Source organism: Battus philenor, unplaced genomic scaffold (assembly GCF_028537555.1).
Source record: "Battus philenor isolate CCGP_79_NKW_IND1 unplaced genomic scaffold, ilBatPhil1.0.hap1 SCAF_2, whole genome shotgun sequence".
Taxonomy (NCBI): domain Eukaryota; kingdom Metazoa; phylum Arthropoda; class Insecta; order Lepidoptera; family Papilionidae; genus Battus; species Battus philenor.
The window spans coordinates 8,827,653-8,855,433 of record NW_027181682.1 but is presented as its reverse complement, the minus strand read 5'-3'; the positions used below and the strand labels follow the sequence as shown (position 1 = coordinate 8,855,433).

The following is a 27,781-nucleotide window of genomic DNA, read 5'->3' as shown; positions in this document are numbered from 1 at the left end:
CAAAAGGCATATTAAAATTAGAAATATGCAGAAACTGGGTGTTGATAAATAATTTAATTTTAAATCATTCATTTTGCAATTTACGAAATTTAAATATTCGTCATTAACTGAATACAGAAGGTTTAATTCTATATTGTTTTGAGAAGTTCCTACATTGCGTTTACATTGCTATCACCTAACCGACTAGATTCTTTTGGCTTGATGTTGGACGAAGACGAAGATGAGAAAATGTTATGATTGGCCGCACGATCTATGATATATATAAATATACAGTTTTTGATTACAGTTTTATTCTCTTCGATTGCATAAATATGTTGCATCATGAATTCTTGTCAGGGGAAAAAATGGTCAATAGACTTATGAGTTAAATGCAATTTGCGCAAAGTAATCTGCCATAATCTCCCGGGATTTTTAGGCTATCGTTTTTGCTTGTGCGTAAAGTTGTAACCTAAAAACTCACTGATTATGTCGCAATCACTATATTCCCTAGATCAGGCCCCTCTGCTCTTTCTTGCTCCTGCAATTCAAAAGACTGATCACTGAATAGGAGGGCAGGACAACATCATAAAAAATATTTTTGTGGTACTTCGAAGAAAAAAATTTATCACAAGCATATATTATCTGACTAGGATCACTTTGAAGTGTGCAAAACATATGTTTATAAACAGACCTCGCATATCTAATAAGGAAAATATATTCTAGATTTAATAGCGGTGGCGCCATCCCTCATTGCCTTTCTGCTTGTTCTAACATATGGAAAACTTATAATACAATCGTTGTTTTAGTAATAGTAATTATTGAATCAATTATCAACACCACAGTAATTTCTGGTTGTCTCTTGTTCATTAATTAATTATATCCGACACGCGTCACGTTCACCCGCTTTCACCCGCCAAATGGCTTTAATAAAGGTTTCAGTTGGATAATATATTTTTTTGTTAATTTTTGATATTTGCTAACCTAGAATGCCCGTTTTTTATTGTGTATTCTCGGATGAAAAGAATTTTATTTAATTCAATAACTGATTTTCTTAAAACAACAATCACACTAAATAATAATACCATGGGTAATTTTTTTGGGCGTTTGTAAATTTTGAGTGAGAATTATTATGGTTACAAAAATCTGGACCAAATTTGTCTTGTTATGATATTTGTATACATGCCTTGTTTCTTTAAGTATATTTTGATATAACTTTGATTTTATTGATTGCTGACACTATTGTCTTCTATAAGTTACGTGTTATGTAACTCAATTGTCGTTTTCAACAGACTAATGATCATTTAGTAACTTAAAGATAAAATTTCATTTATTCCACATTGAAACTTTTAACAGAACTCTTATTGGTCGTTACCTTATTTTTTAATATGTTTTTGACTCCACTCTGCTTCACCAGCTGTTATAGTTATGGAGAAAAGGCGGAAAAAAACTCCACAATAAAACATCTTAATAAAGTTTAACAAAACAGATTTATACATATACACTATCAGATAAAGCCTAAATGATCAAAATAATCACACGACGTTCATTTCGTTTATTGAATAATAAGTTACAAGAATTCTGCACCAACCTATTCGCAGAAAGATCGAGAACATAATTAAAATTGAGTGAGACATAGAACCGGCTATGATATTGTAATAGTGCTATCTTCTTAAGAACGGTATTTAGTGGCCAGATAAAGAAAACTTAGAGCGCAATCGCCTTAAGTTACGGAAACTTTAAAACAACTGACACATTCTCACATTATGAGGGCCAGTAGCAACACGCATCTATTAAGAAAAAAAACGGCATATATATAGCTAACTTATTAGCTTAATAAACTAAAATCTCACAGATAGTATTAGTGTAATGGACGGCAGTATACATTTAACATAATTGCACAATATTATTACAAAAACTGCAAATCAAATTATAATTAATAACTTAATTATAAAGTAGTTTGATGGTTAAACCTTGATTTTATAAACCGATACAAATGTTTTTCATTCACTTCAAATACATTTCTCCAGTAATCTTCAAGTTCTGGTATACTATATTTCTTTATAATATTTAATGAATGACCATGAACTGAGCGTACTGGCTTACGGATTTAATTGAGTTGTACGTGACACATGGGGCAAGAATGTCGTAACACGAGTTGGTGTTGTTGGGCGCTTGCATCGCATACGACACAAGACCAAACTGCGTGAGAAGCCAGTAGCGTTCGACCAGACACAGCGCATCCAGGAAACTGTGTTCCACACGCTGAGCAACTCGTCGCCCTGGTATATAAAAGAAACAAGAAATAAAGAACATATCCTATACAAATACTCCTTTTGAATTAACAGCTAGTTTCTAAAAAGTCAATTAAATCAGAGTCAAAATTAAGGAATGATTTTTTTTGATAAAATCAAAAAAAATTATTCCTTAATTTTTACCTTATTTTAAATTGAAAAACTCATACATTGCTTTTTTTTTTAAAAAAAATGAAATATCGTCATTGTTGAAGTAAAAATATAGGAATGATTGAAATGTTGCACCTTTGGTTATGAATAAACTTAATAAATAATAATATAATTTTTTATTTACCAAAATTTTGACAAAGGTTTAAAGGAGACTCGATTTTCTGTTAATGGATAATCAATGTCGTGTTCCGGAACTCTAAAGGAGATCCCAAATATATGTAAACGGAGATTGTTAATTGATATTGATAGGCCTTTCGGCGTAATAAACCAGTATATTGATCTACGATTAAAAATCGCCGATTTGATTCCTGAAGGTAACACTAACTATTACAAGGATGCAGGTAATGATTTAAATTCTTATAACATTCTTTACTTTAATTTTCCTAATGTCCATTATCATATCAAACGCCGTAAAGTTGACAATGTATATTCAATATATTTTTACCTCTTTAGTTTTCTTTTATAGGCGTTAAATGAATGCTTACCAATCTGTTATGCTTACACGACAGTTTGGGCAGTCCACTTTGTTACCTCTGACATCTTTAGGTTTACAGCAGGTAAAGATTTCAACCGCGAGATCTTCGAAGGGAACCGGCTAAAAGAAGTTAATCGTCATATCAGTTATAAATTTTTAGCAGTGAAATTTAGCTTATTATCATATTTTTATATATTTTATTGTAAAAATATTATATTACATATTCTAACTATATATTATAAAATTATTCAAAACGTTTTCTATAGCAATTGGAATGGAGTCTTTAGTTCTCATTATTTATCATATTGTTGATGTTAACATATGATAAATAATATAGAGACAATGAACGTTGAATTCAAATAAACATGTTTTAAACTACCTTTTGGATTATAGTCATATCTGTTTATTTTTAGGTATGCACTCAGAATAATAATACATGTATACATAAGTTTTGTATAACATTGTATAAATTAAAAACGTTTGCCTGATTTTGCCAGTTTAGTAACATATTAGTACACACATTTAGTAAAACAGAAAAATATATATAAATGGGCTCATTAAATAATAATAATATAAGCAACAAAACAATCGATGTTCATTATAAACAAGATTTTACTTTCATTACAGTGTTATTATAGAAACAAATATAATTTACAAAGCTTTTAAGGCTGGCAATACTTTAAAATATTTCCCTATAAACCCCAAAAATGTCCAACACCGATATTTCTGTGTTCGACTGGGACCGTTTGTTTAAATATAGACGGTACAAATATTACCCAGAAAAATCTAGGAAGCAATATCAAAGATTTTAGAAAAATATTTTTACAAATTTAGTAACATTTTGCGGATGACATTATACGCTTACATTTTAAAAAAGCAAACGTAACTACATCGTTAATTTTAATTTGTTTATTACTTCCTTTATTTCTTAAATAAGTAAATATGTATGAGAAAAGAAGTTATAGGAATTAATTTTAAACAAATGAAGATTTAAATAAAACTGCTCACCTCTAGAGCTACCAATTTAATAAAAGCTCGAGAACACAATTCGAAAGCTTTCACTTGTAATGCTATATATGCAATAACACACCACGCCTGAAAATTGTTAATAATCATTAATATAAAATAACAGGTGGCTTTCGCAATCAGTGAAACAAAATATTATTGGACTCCATCTTGTATAGCGTAAGTGTGGATGTCTTAGCGCCAGTATATTAAATTATCACCAATATGTGTCGGCGCTAGCCGAATAAAGTACTACTTAAAATTTTAACTCAAAATGGTAATATCTAAAAAATGTCGAACTTGACAAGATCCAAAACGCAACTTTCTGCATACTTATATCTGATTCAGACGTCTTCCGAAATTCAGCTCAGTATTGTAAGACAGACAAAAAATTTATCTATTGTTTAAATTAGTAATTTATTGCTGCTTATAGTTAAACAAATAAGTAATTTTTACAGTTAGTTTTAAAAAATAATGTACACCCACACGTGTGTATGGAATCCTAATATAAAGCGTCAAGGGTCAAAGCTGTATATTTCTTAAAAATGAAGTGATGGTTTATGCTGGATGAATGAAAAAACTATGTCCTATTCTAAATGAACTAATGCAAGGTGACTGAAATTAGACGACGAAATAATGTGAAGTAAAAATTTAGAAATCATTTTTTAGATTTTGCTGTTTAGTTATTATTTCGCTATTAGTTCGTTTTAAATTTAATTTTTTTAAAACGGTTTCTAAATAATAGTGGGTAAGGAAATTATTCTTATTATATCGATTGATCTCAGAGAATCTTAAGTTATAGGAATGTTGCTTGATGAAGCTGGATGCGGGCAGCGCGGTCATCGTGGCGATCTTTCTGCGAGGCCTGTACTTTGCAGTGAGCGTTTATCAGTTTGTATGATGAACTTATTAGGTCTGCTTGTTACAATTTTGCAATAATTAATTTTATACATCTCACTGTAAACTTTGGATCGGTGATACTTAAATCACAGAGATGAGTTGGGAACACTAAAGGAATAATGGCAAAAGTGCCCAATTTGACACAAACTTGTAACGAATTAAGGTTCTCTGTAATCGCATTCGTCAACCGAAAATACATGGCTAGGAAAGATAGAAAAACACCCTGATAAGAAGAGACCAGAACAAACTCGATCGGGTTTTGTTGTGGTCTCGGTCTCTTGTCAGATGTCTGCCCACGCCTCATCTACCGGCTTGTAATAGCCACTCAAGAACCTGTTACTTCAGACAAGCAATTGTTCGAGTAATGACCGTCACCTTGTTTCTAAATAAAGGAATAAATATGGTTTCTTCAGACCTGTAAATGTTGAGCGGGATGAAGATCGTGAATCGAAACGAGGAGGCGTTCGGCAGTGCTGCGAGCTGCGTCTGCGCGTGTTGGTTGCGAGCGCGCCCGCTGCGACGCTAGACAAAGCCAGTGTTGCGCCGCCGCCAGGCGGTAACAGCGCCCGGCCTCGCGACTTTTTGAACCTTCTACTCGTCGTATAAACAATATGTGATTGATCTGTATCAGCTCTAGCATCAATTATGCTAGATTAGAAACTTACAAAAACGACTGTTCTCTATGCTAACATAATTAAAATTATATCATTAAATTTATGTGGTAAAGTGATGGTACTTTTGAAAGTGATAATTAACGTAGGATAATTTAAAAAAACAAAGTGCGGACCTTGGTTATAAGAGGGCGTTAATGTCGCGGGGAGCGTTCAACGAGTATTGTGATGCGAGCGCTGCTGTAGGGCGTTATTCTTTTAAGAAGACAGTATATTGACTATGTATTCAGTGTAATTTAAATAACTACCAGTGCAGTGTTAATAGTTAGTTTCTTACAATTAAATAAAAATTTGTTATATAAAAAAAGATCATTAATTTTATTTTCATCTAGTGTTTTCTTGATTATGAGGCAGATGTAAATTGGTTCCATTATAATAAAAGCAGGCAGCGTGTGTTATTATTTCACTTAGTACATGGATCACATTTTGCGAATGGTGGAGGACTGGACTCTGCTTTATGTCAGGTGCTATGATACAGACCCATCTCTCAGAGAAAAACATATGGAATTATTTATTATATATAACACATGGAATTGTATTAGAAGCTTAATAAACGAGATAAAATTTTAGACACCTAGACAAAATGTTCTTACATGGAGGTATTTCATATTTCTATTTGCCTTTGATTCCGTTGCCATCTACATATGGGCGGCAACGGGGTGTATGCTGCCTGAAACTGCAGCAGCCCTAAAACGGCGTTGTGTTATAGCTGGATACTAAAGTATAACCGGATTACTTTAACCGTCTGAAACCGTCTTTAACATATATATATATATATATACACATATATATATATACACACATATATATATATATATATATATATATATATATATATATATAATCTAATGACTAAATGTATATAAATATTTACTTTTAATATTATAATATCATTTTATGTGTGTTTTTACTTTAAACCCGAATAAAGACTTTAAAATGTATTACCAACAGCATTTTGACTGTAAAGATGACCAGCCAAAATAAACAACTTCTTTATTCGCCAGGGCGATGCCTTGCCCGAAGCTTCTCTATTCGCCAACTTTAAAAATAAAAATTATAGTCTATGAAATTCTGCTGAAAATTAACCAAAATGCATTGCCACGTTTTAATTACGTTTTAGAATGAAAAAATGATTTCAAATGCTTTTATTAACTACGTTCATATTGAATCATCAGCAATAGCCCGTACCTGAAAAGCTAACCCTGCAGCCTGTAACATTCTTCCACTTTCAATCAGCTGCATTACGGTTTGAATCGACGAAGTCTGACTGCTGTCGTTAATGTCATTAAGAATAATTTGCTTAGAAGCACCATCCTACAAATTAGAATTCGATATTTTAAATCACTTCATACAAATTTAATAACATTTTTTAATACCTTAGCATGTCTCGGTGAACTTGTATATAATTTAGCCAGCGACTCGTTATCTTCTAAGGCCATGTAGCATTTTTTAAGTCCTTCTACATTATTAGACATGGTGTAATACTCCACAGCACCGGTCCTGTACACAAGTATTTTTATATATATGTGTATAGTAAAGATTCTAGACTAAAGATTTATAAGATTGTATTAAACGTTTTAAATAGACGAAATAGAAGTGCTAAAAATGTAGTCTGTCTAAATTTCTATCTAGAAAAAAATACGAAATACCTTCTAAATTTCAACAATTCGGAATAATATAAGAAGTTGTATCGTCGAAGAGAATAACCATCAAGAAAATTATTAAATGTAAACGTGCAAGAATGAAAAAGCCTTCCCCTTCTATGTTTTGCTTTGTAATCTTTTATACAGTTCATTGAAGTGAAACTGTGAAAACATCCACTACTATGTATCTAGTATCCTCCTTGCACGCTAAATCGGCATATAACCTTCCGGAAGAAATAGACATCATTGGTTTAGAAGATTGTCACCCATTTAGACGTTTAACATAAATCCGCAGAATAGCCATATATAACAAAATATGAAAGAGAAAGCCTTTACCAGATTCTGTAATGTTATAAGATCCAAATGAGACCACAAGAAATCTGTCAAGAGTTTCACGAACAAAAATTAATAATTGTTAAATTCTGGAAAAATGTATAAGAATCACAAAGTTTATATGTACACACAAGAGAGCTGCTATGATGATGTGGTCTTAGAGGCTTCGTTTTAATTAAAAAAGCAAAATCGTGAACCCATATAGTAGTAGTAGTAGTATAGTATTATATAGTTACATCTAAATTTCAAAAAAAAAAATTACTTACCAATTTTGTCGATCAATATAATAATCACCGATATTCGTATAAACTTGTTTCACTTCGGCATCTGTCGTGTTCATCGACATTTTTAATAACTCGACAACTCTAAACCAATGGCCTAAACGCTTTCGCAGGGCTATCGCTAAATCTCTGTAAATAAATGCAAATCACTATTAGCCTGCGAGCCCTGAGATCGACGAAGTTGTAAGAGCCCCACAAGGCTAACAACAAGTACAACAATCGGAATACAGAAAAGCAAATCACTCGATTATTGGTGAAATGCTAAATTATTTTAACGTCTTTAAAATATTTATTTCTAGTGCCATTCATATTAAGAGATGTTCGAATTTAATTATGTTGTCGTTCGGTTAGTTTAAAAATGTAACATTTTGCAAATATTAATAAAAGGCAAGATTAACTTTAACAAGAGTGATAAGTATGTGAAGGTAAGTCCTTACATTAAATTCATGCCAAATATACCGTAAGGAATCTCTGGCAAAACCAGTTCCATCAACCCTTTTTATTTTACGATGTCGAAAAGCACGCTAGGCAGCCATCTCTCTGATTGTAAAAGTTGTACATGTGCATTTGGACATTTCGAACTACGAACTGTTATTATGGCAGATTGAATGCCGACGCTATTCGATTTAAAGAATAAGAAATTGTTCGCAAATAGCAATCGAAGAGCATCATCTCATTCTAGATTCTAATAAATCATTTCTCATTATGTGCATGGCAATATGAATAAATTAATAAAAAAATGTAGAGTTATGTCATGTGTTCTCACCGTCTATCCTCGTCATGGTAAATCTTTTCAGCACCGTCAAAGTCTTTGAAATAGGCAAGAATCTCCGCTTTCTTTAATGCGTCCGAATGTAAAGCTTTCAAACGAGTAACAAACCGAATGCCCGCGTAATCGTTTCGCCGAACGAACGCCGCTTCCGCCGTCTCTAAGCTTGATTCGTACTCAAAGTTTTTTAACGCGGCTTCAGCTAAAAGTAGCCTTTAATAATAAAATAGAAATTTTGTAACGCTAGTAGGTTATTTCTATTCACAGTCTTAAAATTGATCTCGAATTACCAGGTTTTCAAATTAAATTAATACAAAATGTTTTAATGTCTTATGTTTGCCTCTTAATACGAGAGGTAACGATGAAAGTTTATAGAATGTCAAAAATAAAACTAATAATCCCTTTGTCATATATATGAATCGCTGCATACTACAGAATAATTCCTAAAATCAGTACAGAACAGAAAAGTTTTGTAAACAATAGTGAGAATCCATTCTTTTTAAGAGGAATGAAACTAGATCACTAGAAACTAATAGATTCTTTATGATTTTATGGGTGAAACATATCACAATGAAAATCGTAAATTACCATAGAGCGAAAATTTTCACATGTCACATCCGTAATGAAGGCGAAATGTAATTTTTAAATTGTCGGGATGAAAATAAACCATAAATCACATTATGTAAGAGTTCTATTTTCGAATTTTAAAATTATTTTTTGTATAGGACAGTTCAAAAACATTCAATGCCACCAACGAAAACAATACTCACTTTAAAAGTTATATTTTAAAGCTCAAAACAACTTAAATTAAAGGCCTACCACAGTTGAGGATGCGGATTATCTTTAATAAAATTCTCGGCTTCTTTTAAACCCACTTTCTCAATTAACTGTCGCGTGTCTCTCAAGGACTTAACCTCCACTCGTACTATATGCTGTGGTGTACATTTATCCGTAATGTTGTCTAAAAGCGCGGTCGTTATTTCCAGTTCCTGAATATAATTCACAATAATACTTTATACAAATTACAACAACGAATTTGCAGTTTGATTCTTAATGTATTTAATAAATAAAGATATATTTACGCAAAAGTTGTTGAAAACAATTACGTTTTATAATTTTAATATAATTTTCTACATGAAAATTAAAAACCAGTCTCTATGTTTATTCAGTAAAATAACAATGTGCATAGCATTCAATTAACATTATGATAAGGTTCTTACCTTAAACTTACACAAGTATCCTTGCATTGTCAATGGTTCTTCAGGCTCTGTATCTCTAAGGACATATAGTCGAGCCTTCTCCGCAACAGCCAACATCTGAGAATTATCATGTGCCCATATAGCACTCCATATATCTTTGCGTACCGCTTGGCCAATACTTATATTATTCGACATATCTGTATCCAGTATATACAGTGATCCTGGCTGATCAATTACGAAGAATTTACTAAAATAAATTTAAAAAAAAATTAATAAAGACTTATTACGATTTATTTCTATGCATATATTTGTTTATATTACCTAGAATTTGAATTTAGACCCATTTTATATGGTATTGTGTTCATGTTAATCGAAGTTATTTTTTTAAAGTTAATTAAAGAGAATAGTAATATTGTGCCCGAATTTCTGCCAACCAAAAGATGACTGTCTGATGATGTTACACAACATATAATATCATCTTGAAAACCAGTTTCCCCAGTTGAAAGTGGCGATCCGTCTGGTCGGTACCATTGCTCGGACGTGTCTGCAAAACACTATGCAATGAATTTTGTAAATTAAATACAATAATACAAGAATAATAAATAAAGTCTTACGTGGTCTTGAAGGTGTAAAAAATTTCCATATTAAAAAAGATTCTTTACAGGCAGCCACAACAATCGCTTTACTGTTTATAGTGACACTAACCACAGGCATAGATATAACCTTTGCTGAAATGGAACTTATAATTGCCTAAAAATAATTCATAATTAATAAATAATTATTTTAATATTTATATTACCATCACATTGAATTCCTTGTTGGTTTGATATAATTAAAGTACTTGAAGTGACTATTATGCAGTATTCTTCCAGTCCACACATATCAATTACATCAGGTATGTGATTTATCCAAGACTAAAGGAACAAAAATAATAATCAGTACAATATGTGTGAAAAATTTGATGTATGAAATAATATATTTATTTCATTCTAAATATACCTGGTAAGTGACGGTATCCCAAAATGTGACAGTGTCAGTGTCCGAAACAAATGCAAGTGTGTTTCCAAAGTATGCATATTTGTGATCAGGTTTTACATTAGCAAAATATATAAATGAGTCAACAGTAATAGCAAGTCGAAGAGATTGCCGTTCCCATGATAAAGCTCTCATAGATCCACCTGGAACTCTTAGGGTTCTAATATGCTGAAAAATGTATGTTTTATCAATAAATGGACATGTTAAGAAACCATAGTAATTTTTCTATTACATCTTTGGTTTTCTTTTTTTAGGAAATATTCTGTACCTGAAAGCAAAATAAATCTACAGGAATATCAGTCTTCTCTGATATTTATATATAAATAGGTCTTTGTATAGTAAATTAATCAAATATTTATAGTAAATATGTTATTTTTCTTACCTCACCATAGGGGTTAAAAAATTGTACAACATTAGATTGATCTTTTGTACAACCTGCAACAGCTAACACAGTTCCATTATGATTCCAATGACAATCAACAACACTCATATTAGTTTCAACAATAACACTCTCTGAAATTACAATAAGAATCATGAATACATTATACAGTAAAAAAATTGCAGGATAAAAGATACTATTAATATAAAAGCTTTTATAACCTTCTTCTGTACAATTTTTCATCAGTAAAAGTATTCCATTTCTATAGCAAATCACCAAAACTGGTCGATTAGCTGGTGATCGACCTGAATACCAGTCCATACAAATAACTTCAACTGATCCAGAGATGGAATTGTTACCTATTGGCATCTAAAATTTTAACATGAAAATATTCACATAAAGAAAAGTTTAAAAAGATACTATATAGTAATTTCTTCAAAACCTCAGGTATTATAAACATACAATGAAATTTCCCTGGTCATCATATAAATGTAATTCTCCATTAGAAAGTGCAAACAGTAATAGAGTATTGTCTGGTGACCATTGCACAGAACTTAAGCCAGGTCCTTTAATATCCTTGCCCCAAACACGAGAACCATCAACAGAACCAACAATAACAGCACCTGTAAATCAAATTTGTTTGTTTATATATATATATATGTGTGTGTATATAAATTGAATATAAATATATATATAGTCTGTACATAATATGTATAATCAAAAATAATATTAAATAAATATATATAATCTAATACATATCATGTGGATTTTTCCGTGACTCCTGTATTGAGGCTTCTATAAAGTGCCTAAGACATTATTGAGAAAACTTCCTTAATAATATCTTCATTTAATACTTGTTAAGAGTGATGATATTTTATAATTTAAAGAAAATTTGAAGTTCTGTCTTAAGAAACCTGTAATCTTGATTGTAAATCAGGCTTTAAACTCTATAAAGCCTCTCAAAACAAAACATTGTACAATACTGGTTTCCAATTTAATTAATTTATTTAATGTTAAGTAATAAATATTTTGAGAAAAAAATATTTGTTTTGATATTATAGTTAAAGATTATCATGACATTCTTTCTAATAACAAAAAGTACCATCTTCATATGCTATACAAATTTTTTGGCCATCTGATCCCCATGCCATACTGGATACAGTTGACTTATTTCTATTGTTAATCATTTCTTCATACCAGGAACCCTAAAATAATGAAATGACCAAAATAAAGTTATGAACTTCATAAATTAAATATTCAGAAACATGAAACAAAAACTTTACTTACTTTATACAGCATCCATACAATGATAACACCATGCTCATCACTGGTTGTGAGTTTTTGGAACACCTCATTCCATACTGCTACTTGTAAATGACCTGTATGTCCTTCCAATGTGAGATTCATAGAGAGATTTCCTCCTCCACCTAGAGTTTCAGTAATATATTGTTTTGTTAAGTATTTTATTATTTAAATGAAATAAATACAAAGTTTTTAATTGATTTCATTAAACTCATATAGCAATTTAATAATTACTAAAATATCTGCAATTTATTGGATTTATATTTGATACGATGACTTACAAAGTGAACATTGTTTTTTTTTAATCAACATATTACTGATAATTACTTTATACGGAAAATGTAAAAGCAGTACCTGATTCTAATTTCAAAACTTTTAACATTCCATCTTCACCTCCAACAGCAATAAACCCTGATGCATGATTCCATGAAATACAAGTTACATTGGATTGTTTTGGTATTGCAATCTGTTAATCGTATAAAAATTATGAATATAACAAAAACAACGATTTTAAAATAATTTTTATAACTAATTAGTACCTTTTTACTCATATAAATGAACATTTTGCTGTATTATAATTACTGAACCACAACTATTCTATTAAGAAGTCAAAAATCTTTTATATTTTTATCTTTGTTGTTCAAACAATTAATGTAATTGTTAGATTTAAGCATTCGTTGCTAGGATACACTCTAAGGTAAAGAATTCTGTCAAACCTCAATATCGAGTACAAAAACTCTAAAGTACCATAAGAAAGAAATAAAAAATATATTTATACGAAATATTTTTTTCATACACGCGAAATTTTTTTTATTTTGCATGTATTACAAAATATAAAATAGATTAGTTTTGGATTATCATATAGATATCATATAGATAGCATATGTATGTACACAACGAAACGTTTTACATGTCATTGTCAGTGTGAATAGATCAATAATAATTCTGACTGATGTTGGATATATAAGAAAATTAATATGCTTCAAAGCTAAATATTTTAAAGTTTTTACTTAGGATCAGCTCCAAAATCTCAAAATGATGATTAAATTTCTTGCAATCCCATAGATCAAGATGGAATCCTGCCTGGCTGTTTTGTATTAACGTTTTAAAAATTATTTTCCAAAACATGAAAATGTTGGGCCGAAAGCAAAGTTTAAAAGGTGAACCAATACTTGCTGATTATGGCCCAGAAGAATCACTGAATGAAAGCGCAGATATAGAGTGGGTTAATAAAGTAAGTTCTTAATTTGTTACAGTATATTATCACATTCTTCTATTTTAATTATAAATAAAACTTATAAACAAATGTCCTATATCAATTACAATTTTTTTGTTCCAGTTATGGGTCAGGCGAATTTTAAGATTTTGTGCACTTTTAAGTTTAATGTCAGTTTCTCTTAATACTCCAAAATCATTTGAAAAATATCCTTATCTTCAGTGTACAACCTTTGCAGTAGACTGTTTTGTTACTCTTTCTTTTACTGCTGAAATGATAGCAAAAATGCATATCCGGGGAATATTGAGGGTACATATTAATATTTCTAATTTTATTATAGAAGATATGTTAGCAAATTTTATAAGATATTATTTTATAGGGTGATGTTGCATACTTAAGGGATCATTGGTGCCAATTTGATGCTTCTATGGTGTTTCTTCTCTGGGTCTCGGTGTTGCTTCAGATGTTTGAGCTAACTGGCATAGTACCAAGATATAGCTACCTCAGTATACTCAGAGCTCCACGGCCTCTTATTATGATCAGATTTTTAAGAGTATTTTTGAAATTCTCAATGCCAAAATCAAGGATCAATCAAATTTTCAAGTAAATATAATGTCAATAAATAATTGCTGATTGTTATTAAAAAATAAGCTACTAATATCTACAATTTTGATTACAGGAGATCAAGTCAGCAAATTTATAATGTGACATTATTTTTTTTATTTTTTATGTCACTTTATAGCTTGCTGGGTGTTCAGTTCTTTGGTGAATTAACACATCACTGTGTTAGAAATAATACTGACCCAACGTAAGTATATACCTGAAATAATAAAAAAAGGAATAGGAGGTAAATAGTGAAATAATTTGCATTCACTGTGTAATTAAATATTGGTTTGTAAAACATAATCAGAACTAAAGTAGTAAGATAATACATTAACATTTAAGAGTTATATCAGTTGGTTCACACAAACTTTCTAAAATTGTTGTTTTCAAGTAAGTTAATTGTACCATTAATTTATACTTTCAATATTGAACCTTTGTTTCCATACTTTAAAAAGAAGTAGTCAGTAAAAGCATATTAACCACTTTGATATGAGTAACTCTGGTCGACAGCCACAGATAAATGCACACAGCCGGTTCTTACCTGCTGAGCATTACTTCGTGCAGGAACACTGAGCCCCATCTTGATCTTTAATACATATGTGATGAGAGTGTTTAACATTACATATTACTTGTAATGTATTTAAAGCAGCATTTGATTTTATTTGGGTCTTCAATATTTTAAGGTTTATTATTATTAATTAATAATTTGAAATTTTGACTTAAAGTAATTGGTCATTTTATTTATATCACCAGTTTTTAGAATATAACAATAAATGTTATTTTTTGCTACCATGCCAAACAGATCCTGAGATGATGCATCACCTTCACCTAATGTACTAAAAATAAACTGTAATTGCAGAGATAGGTTATAAGTTCTTGGTTGTCAACTAAAGTAAATGCTAGTCTGTGGATATGGTTTTGTGGCCTACGAGCACCATACCAAAGTGGTTAAGGGTCATGCCAAGACTGTTCATTTTCAAGTAAAAGATTGATTTTAACTTCACTCAGTTGAAACAATGTTATTAGAGTTAACATTTCTCTTGGTAGAAAACAATACATTGTATTTACTTTCTAGATTTTTCATTACCTAAGAACCAAAAACTTTAGACATTAAAGATACTGTTCAGTGTCTATAGCCAATTTATTAGTCTTTTATGTTGAGATTTTAAAATCTCTTAGTCATTAGACTTGCATGGCTGTTGTTCCATGAACCTCTTAAAATTTTCTCTCTTGAGTTACCTAGTAGTGAAAAGAATTCTGCATAAGTAGTGTGAGTGTAACAAATTGTTAAAATGTCACTTTAATTTTTAGTAAAATATTCTATTTGCTACAAAATTATTAGGTAATTATATTGTGATGATATTTAACTGAGTATTTTTAATGAATATCATATTATTAATATTTAAACACAATAAGTACCTGGCCAACAATTTTTAAATTGATCTTACTTATGAATTAACTACATACACAATTTAGGTTAAATTTTACATAATTAGCAAACAGATATGATTGTATTTTTTTAGAGAAATAACTATAAATTCTTTAGCAATACCTGATACTTTCTGTTCACCTGAACCAAACTCTGGTTACCAATGCCCTGCAGGGATGAAATGTATAAAGTTGAACCTCTCCAAGTACATTATGGGGTTTAATGGCTTTGAAGAATTTGGTAATGTATTACATTTATTTGGTATTATATTTATACTATGATAAATTACTATGAATATACATTGTAATTGAAATAAATTTATTTTTATACTTCAGCTACAAGTTTATTCACTGTCTATCAAGCGTCTTCACAAGAAGGTTGGGTTTTTATAATGTATAGAGCAATTGATTCATTACCAGCATGGAGATCAGCCCTTTACTTTAGGTATATTTTTTTAATTATCTCTTAATTAAAAATAATAAATATTAAGTGTTGGTGTAATTTTATGCTTTTTATGTTGTCTATCTTTACAAATGCAAATAATTAGTATTTAGTGTGGTCTGTAAAGTTATGCATATACATATACTTTTGTATATATATACCTCTAGTTTCTTTAATTTCTCTCTGAAATTAATTTCTTTTATTGACCTCATTCAAATTTCATAAAACTTCATTAAATATCTAGTTGTGACAATATAACACTTTTTTATAAATGTGGAATATATAAAAATTCATTCTAATTCATCAAATGGATGACCATTTGATGAATAAAAAATTCAAAACATAATAATTATATTATTATGTTTTGAGTTAATTAATTGGTATATTGTTGTTTTTAGATTTATATAGATATACACACATACATATAGATATACATCATATCATATGGTCATATCTTCATATGCTATATATAATTTTTCGATTTTTCTTTGCCACTTAATATCATCCTATCTATTAAATTTAAAATATTTTCCAGTCCTTCCCAAGGTTGTCTATTAGACAAATTGTTTTTAGATTAGGGTCATGGGTTAGTCAAATTTCAAGATTAATGGACTTCTTTTTTGAGATATTCCACAACAAAAAAGTGACTTAAAGAATGATATTATTCACAGCACGATGATTTTCTTCTTGGCTTGGTTGGTAAAGAACGTGTTTATAGCTGTAATAACAGAAACTTTTAACGAAATAAGGGTTCAGTTTCAACAAATGTGGGGTGTGCGTAACCCCATAACAAAAGGTAGCACTACACAATATTTCACTGGTGATGATAATGGATGGAAGTTGGTGACCATTGATGAAAATAAACATTCAGGTATTTTGTCAATTCACCGCTTTGTTTTATTATTTCTTTATTATTTTTAATTGAAAGATATTTAACGCTTTTTTCAGGCAGCGCTCCTGAAATATTTCACAAAATGTTACGTTCGGCATATTTTCGTCTCCTCGTCATGGGTGTTGTGTTAGCGAATGGAATCATTACTGCTACTATGAATTTTAAGCATGATGACAATCCCAGAGAATTTTTTTACGAAAAATATTACTACATTGAAGTTTGTAAATTTTTAGTAATCGTAATATTTTTTATAAACAAAAAAGAATTTATTACCTAACGTTTTACTTTCAGATTGCTTTTACCATTTTTTTGGACTTGGAAGCTTTAATAAAAATATGGTGTTTAGGTTGGAAGGGTTATTTTAAGCATTCGGTTCATAAATTCGAATTACTTTTGGCCGTCGGTACTACTATTCATATAATTCCGCAGCTCTATATGTCGGGGTTTACGTACTTTCAGGTACTACTATTTTATTACAGTTAATCTGCTATAACATTTCTGTTCATGTATAATATAATTTCTTAAAAATTTCCGAATAAAAGTATTTTCTCACACACGCGTATAAACTTACACACAAAGTCTCAGGGACAGGATAGTTAATAATAATGGATTCTAATATATAAGGTTTCAAAATTACTTTCTATACTATCTTTACGTTATTGATTATTTCTGTAACTATTAAGTTTTGGATACGGTGTATTCAGTCATTAATTAAATATTCGCAATTTTAAAGATTTTATCTCTATCTCCAATCACCCCTGAATAAGACTACATGTGACCAGTAATTCAAAACTAACATGGCTTAACTCTATTTTTATGATGTAGTACGAGGGGAAAATTATTTATTATAAAATTATAGTTTTATTTTCTGATATCTTATTTTAAGGTGCTCCGCATTGTAAGACTAATAAAAGCATCGCCGCTATTGGAAGGATTTGTTTATAAAATCTTCGGACCGGGCAAGAAATTGGGCAGCCTTATAATATTTACTATGTGTTTGTTAATAATAAGTTCTTCTATATCAATGCAGCTTTTTTGTTTTTTATGTGAGTTTACTAAGTTCGAAACGTTCTCTGAGGTAAGTTTGATTGATTTTTTCTTAAAATGAACCTTCATACTTTGGTTAAATTTGTAAACAATTAGTAACTTTTTAGAATTTAATTTATTCTTAACATATTTGTACACAATATTTAAAAAAAATTGGATTGTTAATTTGGTTTAGACACACAACAGCTCATAAAAAGCTGCAGTTTATCTTTTTTTGTTTTGAAATATTTACTTATTAACCGATATTTATATGAACATTGTAGGCTTTTATGTCAATGTTCCAAATATTAACACAAGAAGCTTGGGTTGAAGTAATGGATGAAACAATGGTCCGGACAAGCCAGACGTTGACACCTCTAGTTGCAATTTATTTTATTTTATACCATTTGTTTGTGACACTGGTAAGAGATATTTATTTTATTTGCTTATTTTCGAGACGTTGAAAACTAGGAGACTAAAGATTAGGATGCTTAGCCAACCACTTTTGTTTATATACTCGTAAATTAATTTTAATATATTATAATTTCTCTATAATATCTCTATTACGTAATAATAAAATGTCTATTACTTTACATTATCTTGTTTAAAAATAATTAATTTTATATTGATTATTCGTTGTTTGTTTAATAATTATTGCGAGAGCAGTATTGTTATTTTTTGTGCTTGCATAATTTTGACCGGGACTGTTATTTTTACAGTGTGATAATAAGAAACTTATAAAAATGTATATTATGTTTGACTATTGGCGTGCCTAGTTGAATTTTTTAAATGTTATTTTGGTTTGAAATAAATACATTGAAACGTTTATATATTTCAGATAGTACTGTCACTTTTTGTCGCAGTTATATTGGATAATCTGGAATTAGATGAAGATATAAAAAAATTGAAGCAACTTCGATACCGGCAACAAAGCGCAGAAATTAAAGAGACTTTGCCGTTCAGGTTACGGATATTTGAGAGATTTCCTGATAGTCCTCAAATGACGAAATTACACAAAGTTCCCGGAGATTTTAATTTGCCAAAGGTAAAAATAAGATGATTTGTTATTGGAACAAGGATGTTTTATTTGTATTGCGAAAGAATTTAAATTTATTACAATCAACTATAACCTGTTTACTTATATTACTGTTTAAACATCAGCCAGAATTATATATTTTCTCATTACTCTAAAGCCTAATTGCTACATATCTGTCACTTCAGGTTGTTATTTAACAAACGTTTGATTTCCGGGATGCAAGCGTGGCAATCATGGTATATCCCTCAATAGATATCTTTCACGGAGGCCTATGTCTTATAGTGGCCATCTATGGGTTGAAAAGGCGATTAAAAATTTAATTTCTTAAAAAGTAGTTATGTTAACTTTTTAAATAGATATTAGGATTATGATCTGTGTGCAGGTACGTGAATCGTTTATGCGACAGTTTGTATGCGAAATAGAAGGAGAAGAAGAAACGGGAGTGACTGGAAGCGGAGGACCTCGATCCGGTGACCTCTCGCGCAGGGCTATAGAATACATCAGGGACGATAAGACTACTTTTCCTTACCGTAAACGATGTCTTGTTAAAACTTTGGTCGTGGCTCCCCCTTCAGAGCGCCCTAGTTCTGCATTACGTCGACATGTGGTTGCTTCAATTATAAAGTAAGTTTTATTATAATTTTATATATTTTAAATACGAAAATGCTACCACAGCTTTAAGCTGGATCAAGGTAAATACCTGAAATAAAAATAAACTTGTAAGTAATAAATTTCGACTTAAAAAGATAAATTACTCATAGGTCTAAGTCTACATATAAAGTTTCACAAGATATCTAACATTTCTTTTCTTAGTTTTTAATCTGAAATTAAAAATTTATTATTAAATTAATGCTATTATAGACTCATTTACATGGTTGATATTATAATATACATATAAATAATTGTTAAACTTTACTTAACAATAGCAACTGTCGAGTTTCTGGGCGGCTTTTCACAGCAAATCAGCATTCTGAGCCGATGGTAGCTTACCATTTATATTGTTAAAATGAATTAACAAATATGGGTTTTATTGCAGTTGTAAATTTTTGTAAATTTATTCCCTTCGACGTATATATTTCTATTATATTTATTGAAGTATCGGAATCGAACATCAATGCATAATTGACCAGAATTAAGAAATAAAAGAAAAACATGTATTTTCTATTTGACATTGGTGTCCCCTTTTTATTTATTTTTCATGTTTATTGAAACAAATTCCTGATTATTTTTTTGTTTCTTCGATTTTTACATAATTTTTTTTTCTTCTTATGTTATTTTCAGATTTGTTCCCATTTACAATATCAACGCTGAGGTAGTGTATACTTTTGTGTTTAAGTTTTAATTTTATTTTACATTATAAAAACACGCGAGAATCGTGCGTAATGTTCTGATTAGCAATACAACCTATAGCTTAGTAATGTTCCACAGGCCATTGATCGCAAAATATTGCCCAGCGCCACATTGTGCTTGTTACTTAGAAACACGTGATACGTTGCCAAGCTTTTTTACCTTTAAAATGGCTACTGCTTGGCGTAGAAGTGTTGTAAATGGCAACAATGTTATGGTTAAAAAACTTATTATCTCACATGAGATACAAAAACGAATAAATTTATATTAATAAATGTTTCCAATGTATCATGACTTCAATATTTTTGTGAGTTTTGTAGGTGTTAGGTAAATAAGATAAAATTCTATCTTGAGAAATTAAACATGTAGAAACATATTTTTAAATTTGATTATTTCAAGTTGGTATTCCTATGTTACTTGTTTGTTTTTTTTTTTGCATAGTTGATTTTTGGCGTTGCCTCGAAAATTTATACATAATTTTTTGCAGTGATTCAAATAATCACCGACGTTTGGTACTGGGAGACTCCGCTATGTTGGCCACGGGCGGCAAGTCTGGGCTCAAGTCGCAGGGTACTATATCCAGTGCTAAACAACTGCGGGTTGATCAGAAGAAGTACGTATGTACTGATATTATTAAATTCCACCCGCTAGGAGGGCGGAGAGGCGTTGAATGAATGAAAATAATCATTTTTTTTAAATGTCTTATAGATAAAAAACATGTCAGAATATTTGGTGTTGGCCTTAAAAATTACCTAAAATTTTTTAAAATTACACCCACAGGACAGCTAGTCTATTTTAATAGTTTTTCAACCAAAACATTCATTAACAAACTCGCGTGCTTCCCACAGGTTCGGGTCACGATCTATTCGGCGTTCAGTTCGTAGCGGTTCGTTGAAACTAAAGCAAACGTATGAGCACTTGCTCGAGAACGGCGACATCGGTGCGGCGTCTCGGGTGGTGCCGTCGTCACGCGCTCGTCCTCCATATTTAGATATACGCCTGTTGCAAGCCAAGCGGCAGCAGGCTGAGATGAGAAGGTACTTCCTAAATTTTCACGATATTTATTTATTTATCTTATTCCACATTGAACAGTATTACGTTACTTGTGTACGTGTAGTTAAGCGAAGAAGGAAGTTCAATGGTAACCATTGCAATATAACTTCTGTGAAATTCTCAGACTTTTTTTGTCATGGATGACTTTTAAAATTTTGCTAGTTCCGGTGGACCCTTTACACCTAGTAACAGTCACTGAGGTTCAAAGGGTGTCGTGAGCTGAGAAAAGCCCACAAGAAATTCCGGTTATTTTTTTTTTTGTGAACACTATCTCAAACTTTCGTAACAAAATTACTTGTTAAAATATATTTGACATAATTTATAAAATAATAATAAATGATTATTACAATACGTGCCACGCGTTATCTAAAAACTGTTTAAAAAGGTAACTTATTATTAAATGTAATATTAAGAATCTTTAATATGTGGAACGTTCACGAATATGACGGACTGATTTTGCAAAGATCGTCTCAAGAAGCTGGGTGCATGCCTTCAAACGTATATCGTCAGGCCATTAAGTCTAGGCTCAAATCGCAGAATACTAGCCCGGAGGACTTTTACAGCTTCGTCGGTGATTCACGGAACGGATGGGCCCGTTAATTTTACAGTATCCAGTGCTAAATAACGATCGGTAACAAAAGGTCGACGGGAATGTGTATATAAAACGTTTGTCTTATTTGAAACCCAAACCGTCGTACGTCCACCAAAAGATAGACTGGGCCACCTAGTTAAGGTACTCGGAGAACGCTGGAAGCCAGCTTCGCATTACGCATGCCGCTTCCAGCTGGCCCTATTGGAAATTTAGGGACGATGCGTATGTCCAGTACATGCGACAGTTGATATGATGACAATGATGGATATATAGAAACCAGCGCGAGGAAGACTTGCGTGAAAACCACCCGTTGTTTGACACGCCGCTGCTGTTGGTGCCGCGAGAGTCGCGCTTCCGCAAGCTGTGCCGCGCCATCGTGGACGCACGCTACGACGCCCGCCTCCGCGACCCTGTAACCGGCAACGAACGCAAGGTCCACTATAAGAGCTTCCAGTAAGATCACTTGTTTCTAACATACTTATTTATTTGCTCTTTACTGTACATCAACACATGATATAAAAATAAATCAAGTGAATTAGACAATTTATTCATTTAATTTCTTTTTAAAAGTTAAACACGAGAGAATTTTACTTGCAAACCATCTAACCAATATTTATTTTAATGATCAAAATATATTAACCAAAGTAAACTTTACGGGTTTGTTTTCCAAATAAAGTTATTATACGGAAGTCAATCTCTTTCTGTATATAAATATCATATTATTTAGTCGTTTATTTTATTTTTAATCGTCATGAAAAAGAATATTGAAACCTTTCCCAAAAAATATCTCTGGAACCAGAGATCAGTTAAGAACGGTTTTGACGAATTCCCACTCGTAAATGTGTAATTTTGCGAAGTGACTGGGAGACAGTTTAAACTTATATAAAGTTTAATATATTGAAGTATATATGTACCATAAACGAATATGTTCTTCGAATACACATACGTCGTATTACTTTTAACGCTTGTACATTGTCCGCAGTAATTTTCTGGGTTTGGTGACTTATTTGGACTGGGTGATGATCATGGTCACTACCCTTTCTTGCTTGTCGATGATGTTCGAGACGCCCACCTATAGAGTGATGGAAAATTTTGTGCTACAGGTATTATTTTTTGCTATAACAGTGTGCAAGGTGCCACTCGACAATAACACTTGATAATCATTTTAGATCGCAGAATACGGCTTTGTAATATTTATGAGCTTGGAATTGGCGCTAAAAATTTTAGCTGACGGATTGTTCTTCACCCCAAAAGCTTATCTTAAAGATGCTGCGGCAGCGCTGGATGTGTTTATTTACGTGGTAAGTTTTCTCCTATTTAAGGCTTACCCCAATATAATATAATAAAGCGCATATTAATATTATGTTGTTTCAACCGTATGTTGAACACCATTATGTGCTAAACTCGAAATTTTCAATGTTTATAGACATCTTAGATAAATTGTTAGTCTCTGGAATAGTAGATGGGTGGCGTCCACGAGGCCGCAACGCCATGCGCTAGTCGATTAGATCCGAACCACGTTCGGTACCACATTTGCCAAAACAATACACACCGTCGTATCCGTCGTAATTCGTCTCTTAATCGACTTCAATTATTCTTTATAGATAGGGCACAGAGCAACTGTTTGCTGCTCGTGTAAAGAATTTAAATTGCCTAAATTCGTTACAAAGGCAGAAGTATAATAGAAACGGTCATCTTATAACAGCTGTTTGCAAGAAAATATAACAGCAGTCAAAGTTAAATTTAATTCATAAAACCGGAGAATTACATACGAAATTATTAACAAGATCTGCAGACTGGAATGGTTTTCATAATATTCACATTACACCTTTCGGTAAGCATCATTCCTTCGTGCTGGGTAGAACCTCAATTTCCCCGCGCGGTCGACGTTCAAGACAAGAGACTTCGAAGGCCTTGTTATTAAACCTTTAGGGTCATTCTCCTTTCAGTTCTGGTCTTGTTCCCTTAAATTGAAAACCAGTCACAGGTTATCCATCTTTAATTGCATGACGATTCGCAACTACTTCACCTGTTGCTTACTGGAAAAAGCGTTATCATTTAATCGAATCAGACGCGTCAAACTTTACATAGGTTCTGATCAACACTTGTTAAAAAAGATTTGTTAAAAGTTATTTTTAATTATTATCTACGCACCGTACTTTTTCTGAAACTTTACAAATTACTGTATAGATTTGACCACTCTCGACATTCAATTAATTCTCTAAAATATTAAGGTGTATCGCTCCTAAGGATTTCTTTTCGATGAGATGTTGAAAATGTGATTATTTTAATTTGGATTTTAAAAAAAACTTAGTTATTTTTTACGTAAAATTTACCTAATTTCTCACTGACTTTATGTTGTGTATAGTTTATTTATTATATAATATTATTATTTGAATATTCTGTAGCCAAAATATTCTACGCCTCCATGACGTCAGTATTAAGGGACATCTTTGTATCAGCATGACTTTATAACAACAGCATATATTTAGTTACTTGTACCAAGGTTACCTTATGACGCCTGCGCCCCGCGTCTACTGCGTTGTAAGCTTCTTTTTACACTGTGTATCCGGACGATCGCGCTTAGTTGATATTTGGTTCGAGACATCAAGGGTTTTCAAAGAAACCGTTTCTTTATAACGATAGTGGAGCTGTTCTTTTGCAATGTGAGTGCAATTAGTAATAATTACAAAGTTGTTTGTTAGTTAGTAAGCATACAAATAATTTTATTGAGCGGTTGACATGTTAGTAAACAGAAGGGAAGTCCACTGAGAAGGTCAATGTCATGTGTATTATATTTTTGAGAAACAGATAAATTACAGAGTACTAAATTATGGGAAGATTTTATTTAATTATGAAAAAATACATTGACATTTCTTAAAAAGTAAACAAAACAGAATTGTTTCATTTAATACAAACAGTGACAAAAATGTTTGCATTAATATAACCATTTCTATATATAAACCTCTAAAAATATAATTTGCGTATGTTTATATCAGAAAAGCCTTTACTTATAGACGCACGTAATTTTATATTTAATTCGTATTTATTAAATATCAAACGAATAAAATGAAAATTAAAAAAAACATGGGGCTTTGTTAAGAATGTTTTAAGTTGTACAGAAATGTTCTTAACGACTATAATAAAAGTGTTATGCATAGAATCTAAGGTTAGCGGTAGCTAGTTTATAAAATGTACTTCGAACATCGCTTCACAAATATTTATTGACGTGGCCGGCGACACTTCTTATAAATTTCTCTTTCCACGCATGCGCAAAATTTTTCGTGCCTCGCGAATAATCGACACCAGTTGCGCTTCCATAACTCTGGAGAATAGAACGGAAAGTAAATCTATTAGTTATAAGTATAATATCATTATTGTTTGATTAACATTAAAGTTAAACGTATTATTAGCTTACTCGGACTCGTAATATCATTTTTAGAAGATTGTTACATAAAAATAAGAGATAAGTGGGCTTTAACCTGGTGGTGACAGAAGTTCTTAATCTTACGAATGCGGTGTTCTTCGGTTGTTTTAAATGCAGAATCGTGTATTCATCTAACTAAATGGAAGTGAATGGTATACGGTCATTGTGCATAACAGCGCGGATGTCTCATCACCCGCTGCTAGGCATAGGCCTACCCAAAAGATTGTCACGATGACCGGTTTTGCGCTGCTCGCGTCCACCGACTTCCCGCGACCTAAATCGATCCCGCTAGTGGGGGGTTCACCCACGCGTCTACCAGTTCGTGGTCGTCACTCGGGAACCTATTGGCTTGGACGTGTAAATACATAATTTGAATGTCGCTTTAACATTTCCGAAGGTCCGAACCTTCGGATTTAAACTCTTATTGAAAATGTGTACTTCGCCAGACACAGCTACCTTCTGCAAAGTAGATCAAGCTGTAAAATGAGCAAGTTCTCCTAAAACTTTATCAAGACTTTATTTTACACTTGGTTTAAGTTATGAAGCTTATTTAAACCAATAATAAGCAAGTATTGGTTTATATAAGTTTATACTAGCGTATTTAAACCTTTTACTAAGCAAAAATGAAGTGGCAGTGGGCAGTCCGCATAACAAGTGAGCGCTGGGCCTTAAGGTTCTGAATAGAGACGACGGACCGGCAAGTTCACCGCAGGGTTGATAGCAGACGTCATTTCGATGATGATGGAGCAGAAGATAAACGTTTCTATCTTCATGAATAAAAATTTATAACAGCAACACGGAAATCCTAAATAAATGTCTCTGTACAAGGGCTGTCTACAGAAATATTTGTTTCCACTTTTCTTCGTAAAAATGTTTTCCGATGCAATTTGAATACCTTTATCCACTTGCAGGTGTCTCTAACGTTCCTGTGTTGGATGCCGGTGCGCGTCCCGCCGGGTTCCCCAGCACAGATGCTTATGATTCTTCGCTGCGTGCGGCCGCTCAGAATTTTCACTCTCGTTCCGCACATGCGCAAGGTAGTCTACGAGCTCTGCCGCGGTTTTAAAGAAATACTTTTGGTAAATGTCAAGTTTTATATGTTTCTTACCTGTTGCTTTTATTATTGATTTGCTCAAATAAGATTATGTATATTCTTATTTATTAATGCTCTCTTAATCTCATCTAATTTTTAATTATTAAGGTATTAACTTATGTATAATGCATGCCTAAACGGTAGACTTTTAATTTAAAGAACCTATCGGCGCTTACATCAAAACTACGAAAATTGTAAAGTACTTTATTCATATTTAGATGTAGCATATAAGAGACGTATTGGTTATTATTTAACTGATAATTTAAATATGAACTGGAGAGTAAAATGGAAAAAACTTTATAAGCGGTACGCAAAACGGAAGGTCGCAGAAAAATATATTTATTCACGAAACAATTTTTTACTCTGAGTAATGTTTTAATAAAGTAGAGCATTCAAGTTTATGTTCTAATATCTATAGAATCTAATTGGTCAGCTGAATATGATGTGGACATTAGCTGACTTTTGTGACGGTCTAGTGAGTAATCTGTCATTGAGTGACTGAACCGAATTTTTGTGAAAAGGGTGCAAAACATCGGCTAGTATATCAAGATTGATTCTTGAGAAGTTGTTTAAGATTCTTAGCAACACCTTGTTCCATAAGCAAGAATGTTCCTTTCAGCAAGAGTCAGCACCGGATAATGAAGCTGGATCCACCCATGCGTAGTTGGAAAGAAATGGTTTCGGTTTCGGTTTTCATAAAAGCTAAAGAATGCCTGTCCTGATCTTAATCCGATGGATTATGATTTTTTAGTCAGTTTTATAAAGTATGATATATTTTAAGCGTTATAATAATTTGAAGTTATTGAAACAAAACATAACTTTTGAAGTGAAGAATTTACCTAAGAAGACGTATTGAGTAATAGAAAGAAAAGGATTTTTCATTCTAACCATATTTATGGTTAGACTGACTTACTTGTGTTAACCAGTTTTGAAATGTGAGTTTCATTGGGGCTTGACTTGATTGATGGCTTACATTAAATAAGTAAGTATTTAATGCAACATTGTACTGTGCTTCGAATTGCGTAATATAAATTATACCTTAACGACTGCTCAACTCTGTCGAATGATATCATATTCACACAATATTTACTTTTCAGATAACTTCACAAACTCACTAAAAATGGTTTTCATAGTACGGAAACGTGTTTCTACGAAGAGGTTCCGATTTGTCGCGGTGAGTACGGACAGAATAA

General features: G+C 31.7%; 2 protein-coding genes across 6 annotated transcripts in view; one reads left to right on the top strand and one right to left on the bottom strand.

Moving 5' to 3' along the window:
- Positions 1-1,651: 1,651 nt before the first annotated feature.
- Oseg4 (intraflagellar transport protein Oseg4) lies at positions 1,652-13,051 on the bottom strand. Of its 5 annotated transcripts, none has more exons than XM_068765523.1 (22): positions 12,973-13,051; positions 12,788-12,899; positions 12,419-12,558; positions 12,234-12,336; positions 11,594-11,754; positions 11,353-11,500; positions 11,135-11,265; positions 10,717-10,920; positions 10,517-10,631; positions 10,332-10,445; positions 10,039-10,261; positions 9,739-9,964; positions 9,338-9,507; positions 8,516-8,731; positions 7,735-7,878; positions 6,869-6,992; positions 6,681-6,806; positions 6,438-6,531; positions 5,237-5,412; positions 3,925-4,011; positions 2,927-3,036; positions 1,652-2,258 (listed from the first exon to the last, which is right to left on the bottom strand). In XM_068765523.1, exons 1-22 carry the CDS (start codon positions 12,994-12,996, stop codon positions 2,087-2,089), a joined length of 3,120 nt encoding a protein of 1,039 aa, XP_068621624.1. In that variant the 5' UTR covers positions 12,997-13,051; the 3' UTR covers positions 1,652-2,086. The 5 variants fall into 5 exon arrangements, with proteins under 5 accessions (XP_068621624.1, XP_068621625.1, XP_068621626.1 ...); XM_068765524.1 differs by having other exon boundaries at positions 2,944-3,036; XM_068765525.1 differs by lacking the exon at positions 6,681-6,806.
- A 345-nt stretch (positions 13,052-13,396) lies between these two features.
- na (sodium leak channel non-selective protein na) overlaps positions 13,397-27,781 on the top strand; it is a 28,643-nt gene continuing 14,258 nt past the window's right edge. The window contains exons 1-19 of the mRNA XM_068764985.1: positions 13,397-13,667; positions 13,773-13,958; positions 14,029-14,252; positions 14,329-14,457; positions 15,776-15,921; positions 16,017-16,125; positions 16,794-16,993; positions 17,071-17,231; positions 17,306-17,473; positions 17,901-18,092; positions 18,325-18,462; positions 18,879-19,085; positions 19,459-19,700; positions 20,911-21,036; positions 21,272-21,460; positions 22,342-22,521; positions 23,051-23,171; positions 23,238-23,369; positions 26,407-26,574. Of these exons, the coding sequence (XP_068621086.1) occupies positions 13,560-13,667; positions 13,773-13,958; positions 14,029-14,252; positions 14,329-14,457; positions 15,776-15,921; positions 16,017-16,125; positions 16,794-16,993; positions 17,071-17,231; positions 17,306-17,473; positions 17,901-18,092; positions 18,325-18,462; positions 18,879-19,085; positions 19,459-19,700; positions 20,911-21,036; positions 21,272-21,460; positions 22,342-22,521; positions 23,051-23,171; positions 23,238-23,369; positions 26,407-26,574 (3,126 nt within the window). The 5' untranslated portion in view covers positions 13,397-13,559. The remainder of the gene's footprint in view (positions 13,668-13,772; positions 13,959-14,028; positions 14,253-14,328; positions 14,458-15,775; positions 15,922-16,016; positions 16,126-16,793; positions 16,994-17,070; positions 17,232-17,305; positions 17,474-17,900; positions 18,093-18,324; positions 18,463-18,878; positions 19,086-19,458; positions 19,701-20,910; positions 21,037-21,271; positions 21,461-22,341; positions 22,522-23,050; positions 23,172-23,237; positions 23,370-26,406; positions 26,575-27,781) is intronic.

Bases quoted from the DNA above. Each gene is read 5' to 3' on its own strand.
- Oseg4 (XM_068765523.1), bottom strand. From the start codon at position 12,996: ATGTTCATTTATATGAGTAAAAAG. The intron at 10,446-10,516 runs GTAATATAAATA...GTTCCATTTCAG, and splicing joins ACAAGGAATTCAATGTGATG to CAAAGGTTATATCTATGCCT. The intron at 4,012-5,236 runs GTCTGAAGAAAC...AACAATTTTCAG, and splicing joins ATCCCGCTCAACATTTACAG to GCGTGGTGTGTTATTGCATA.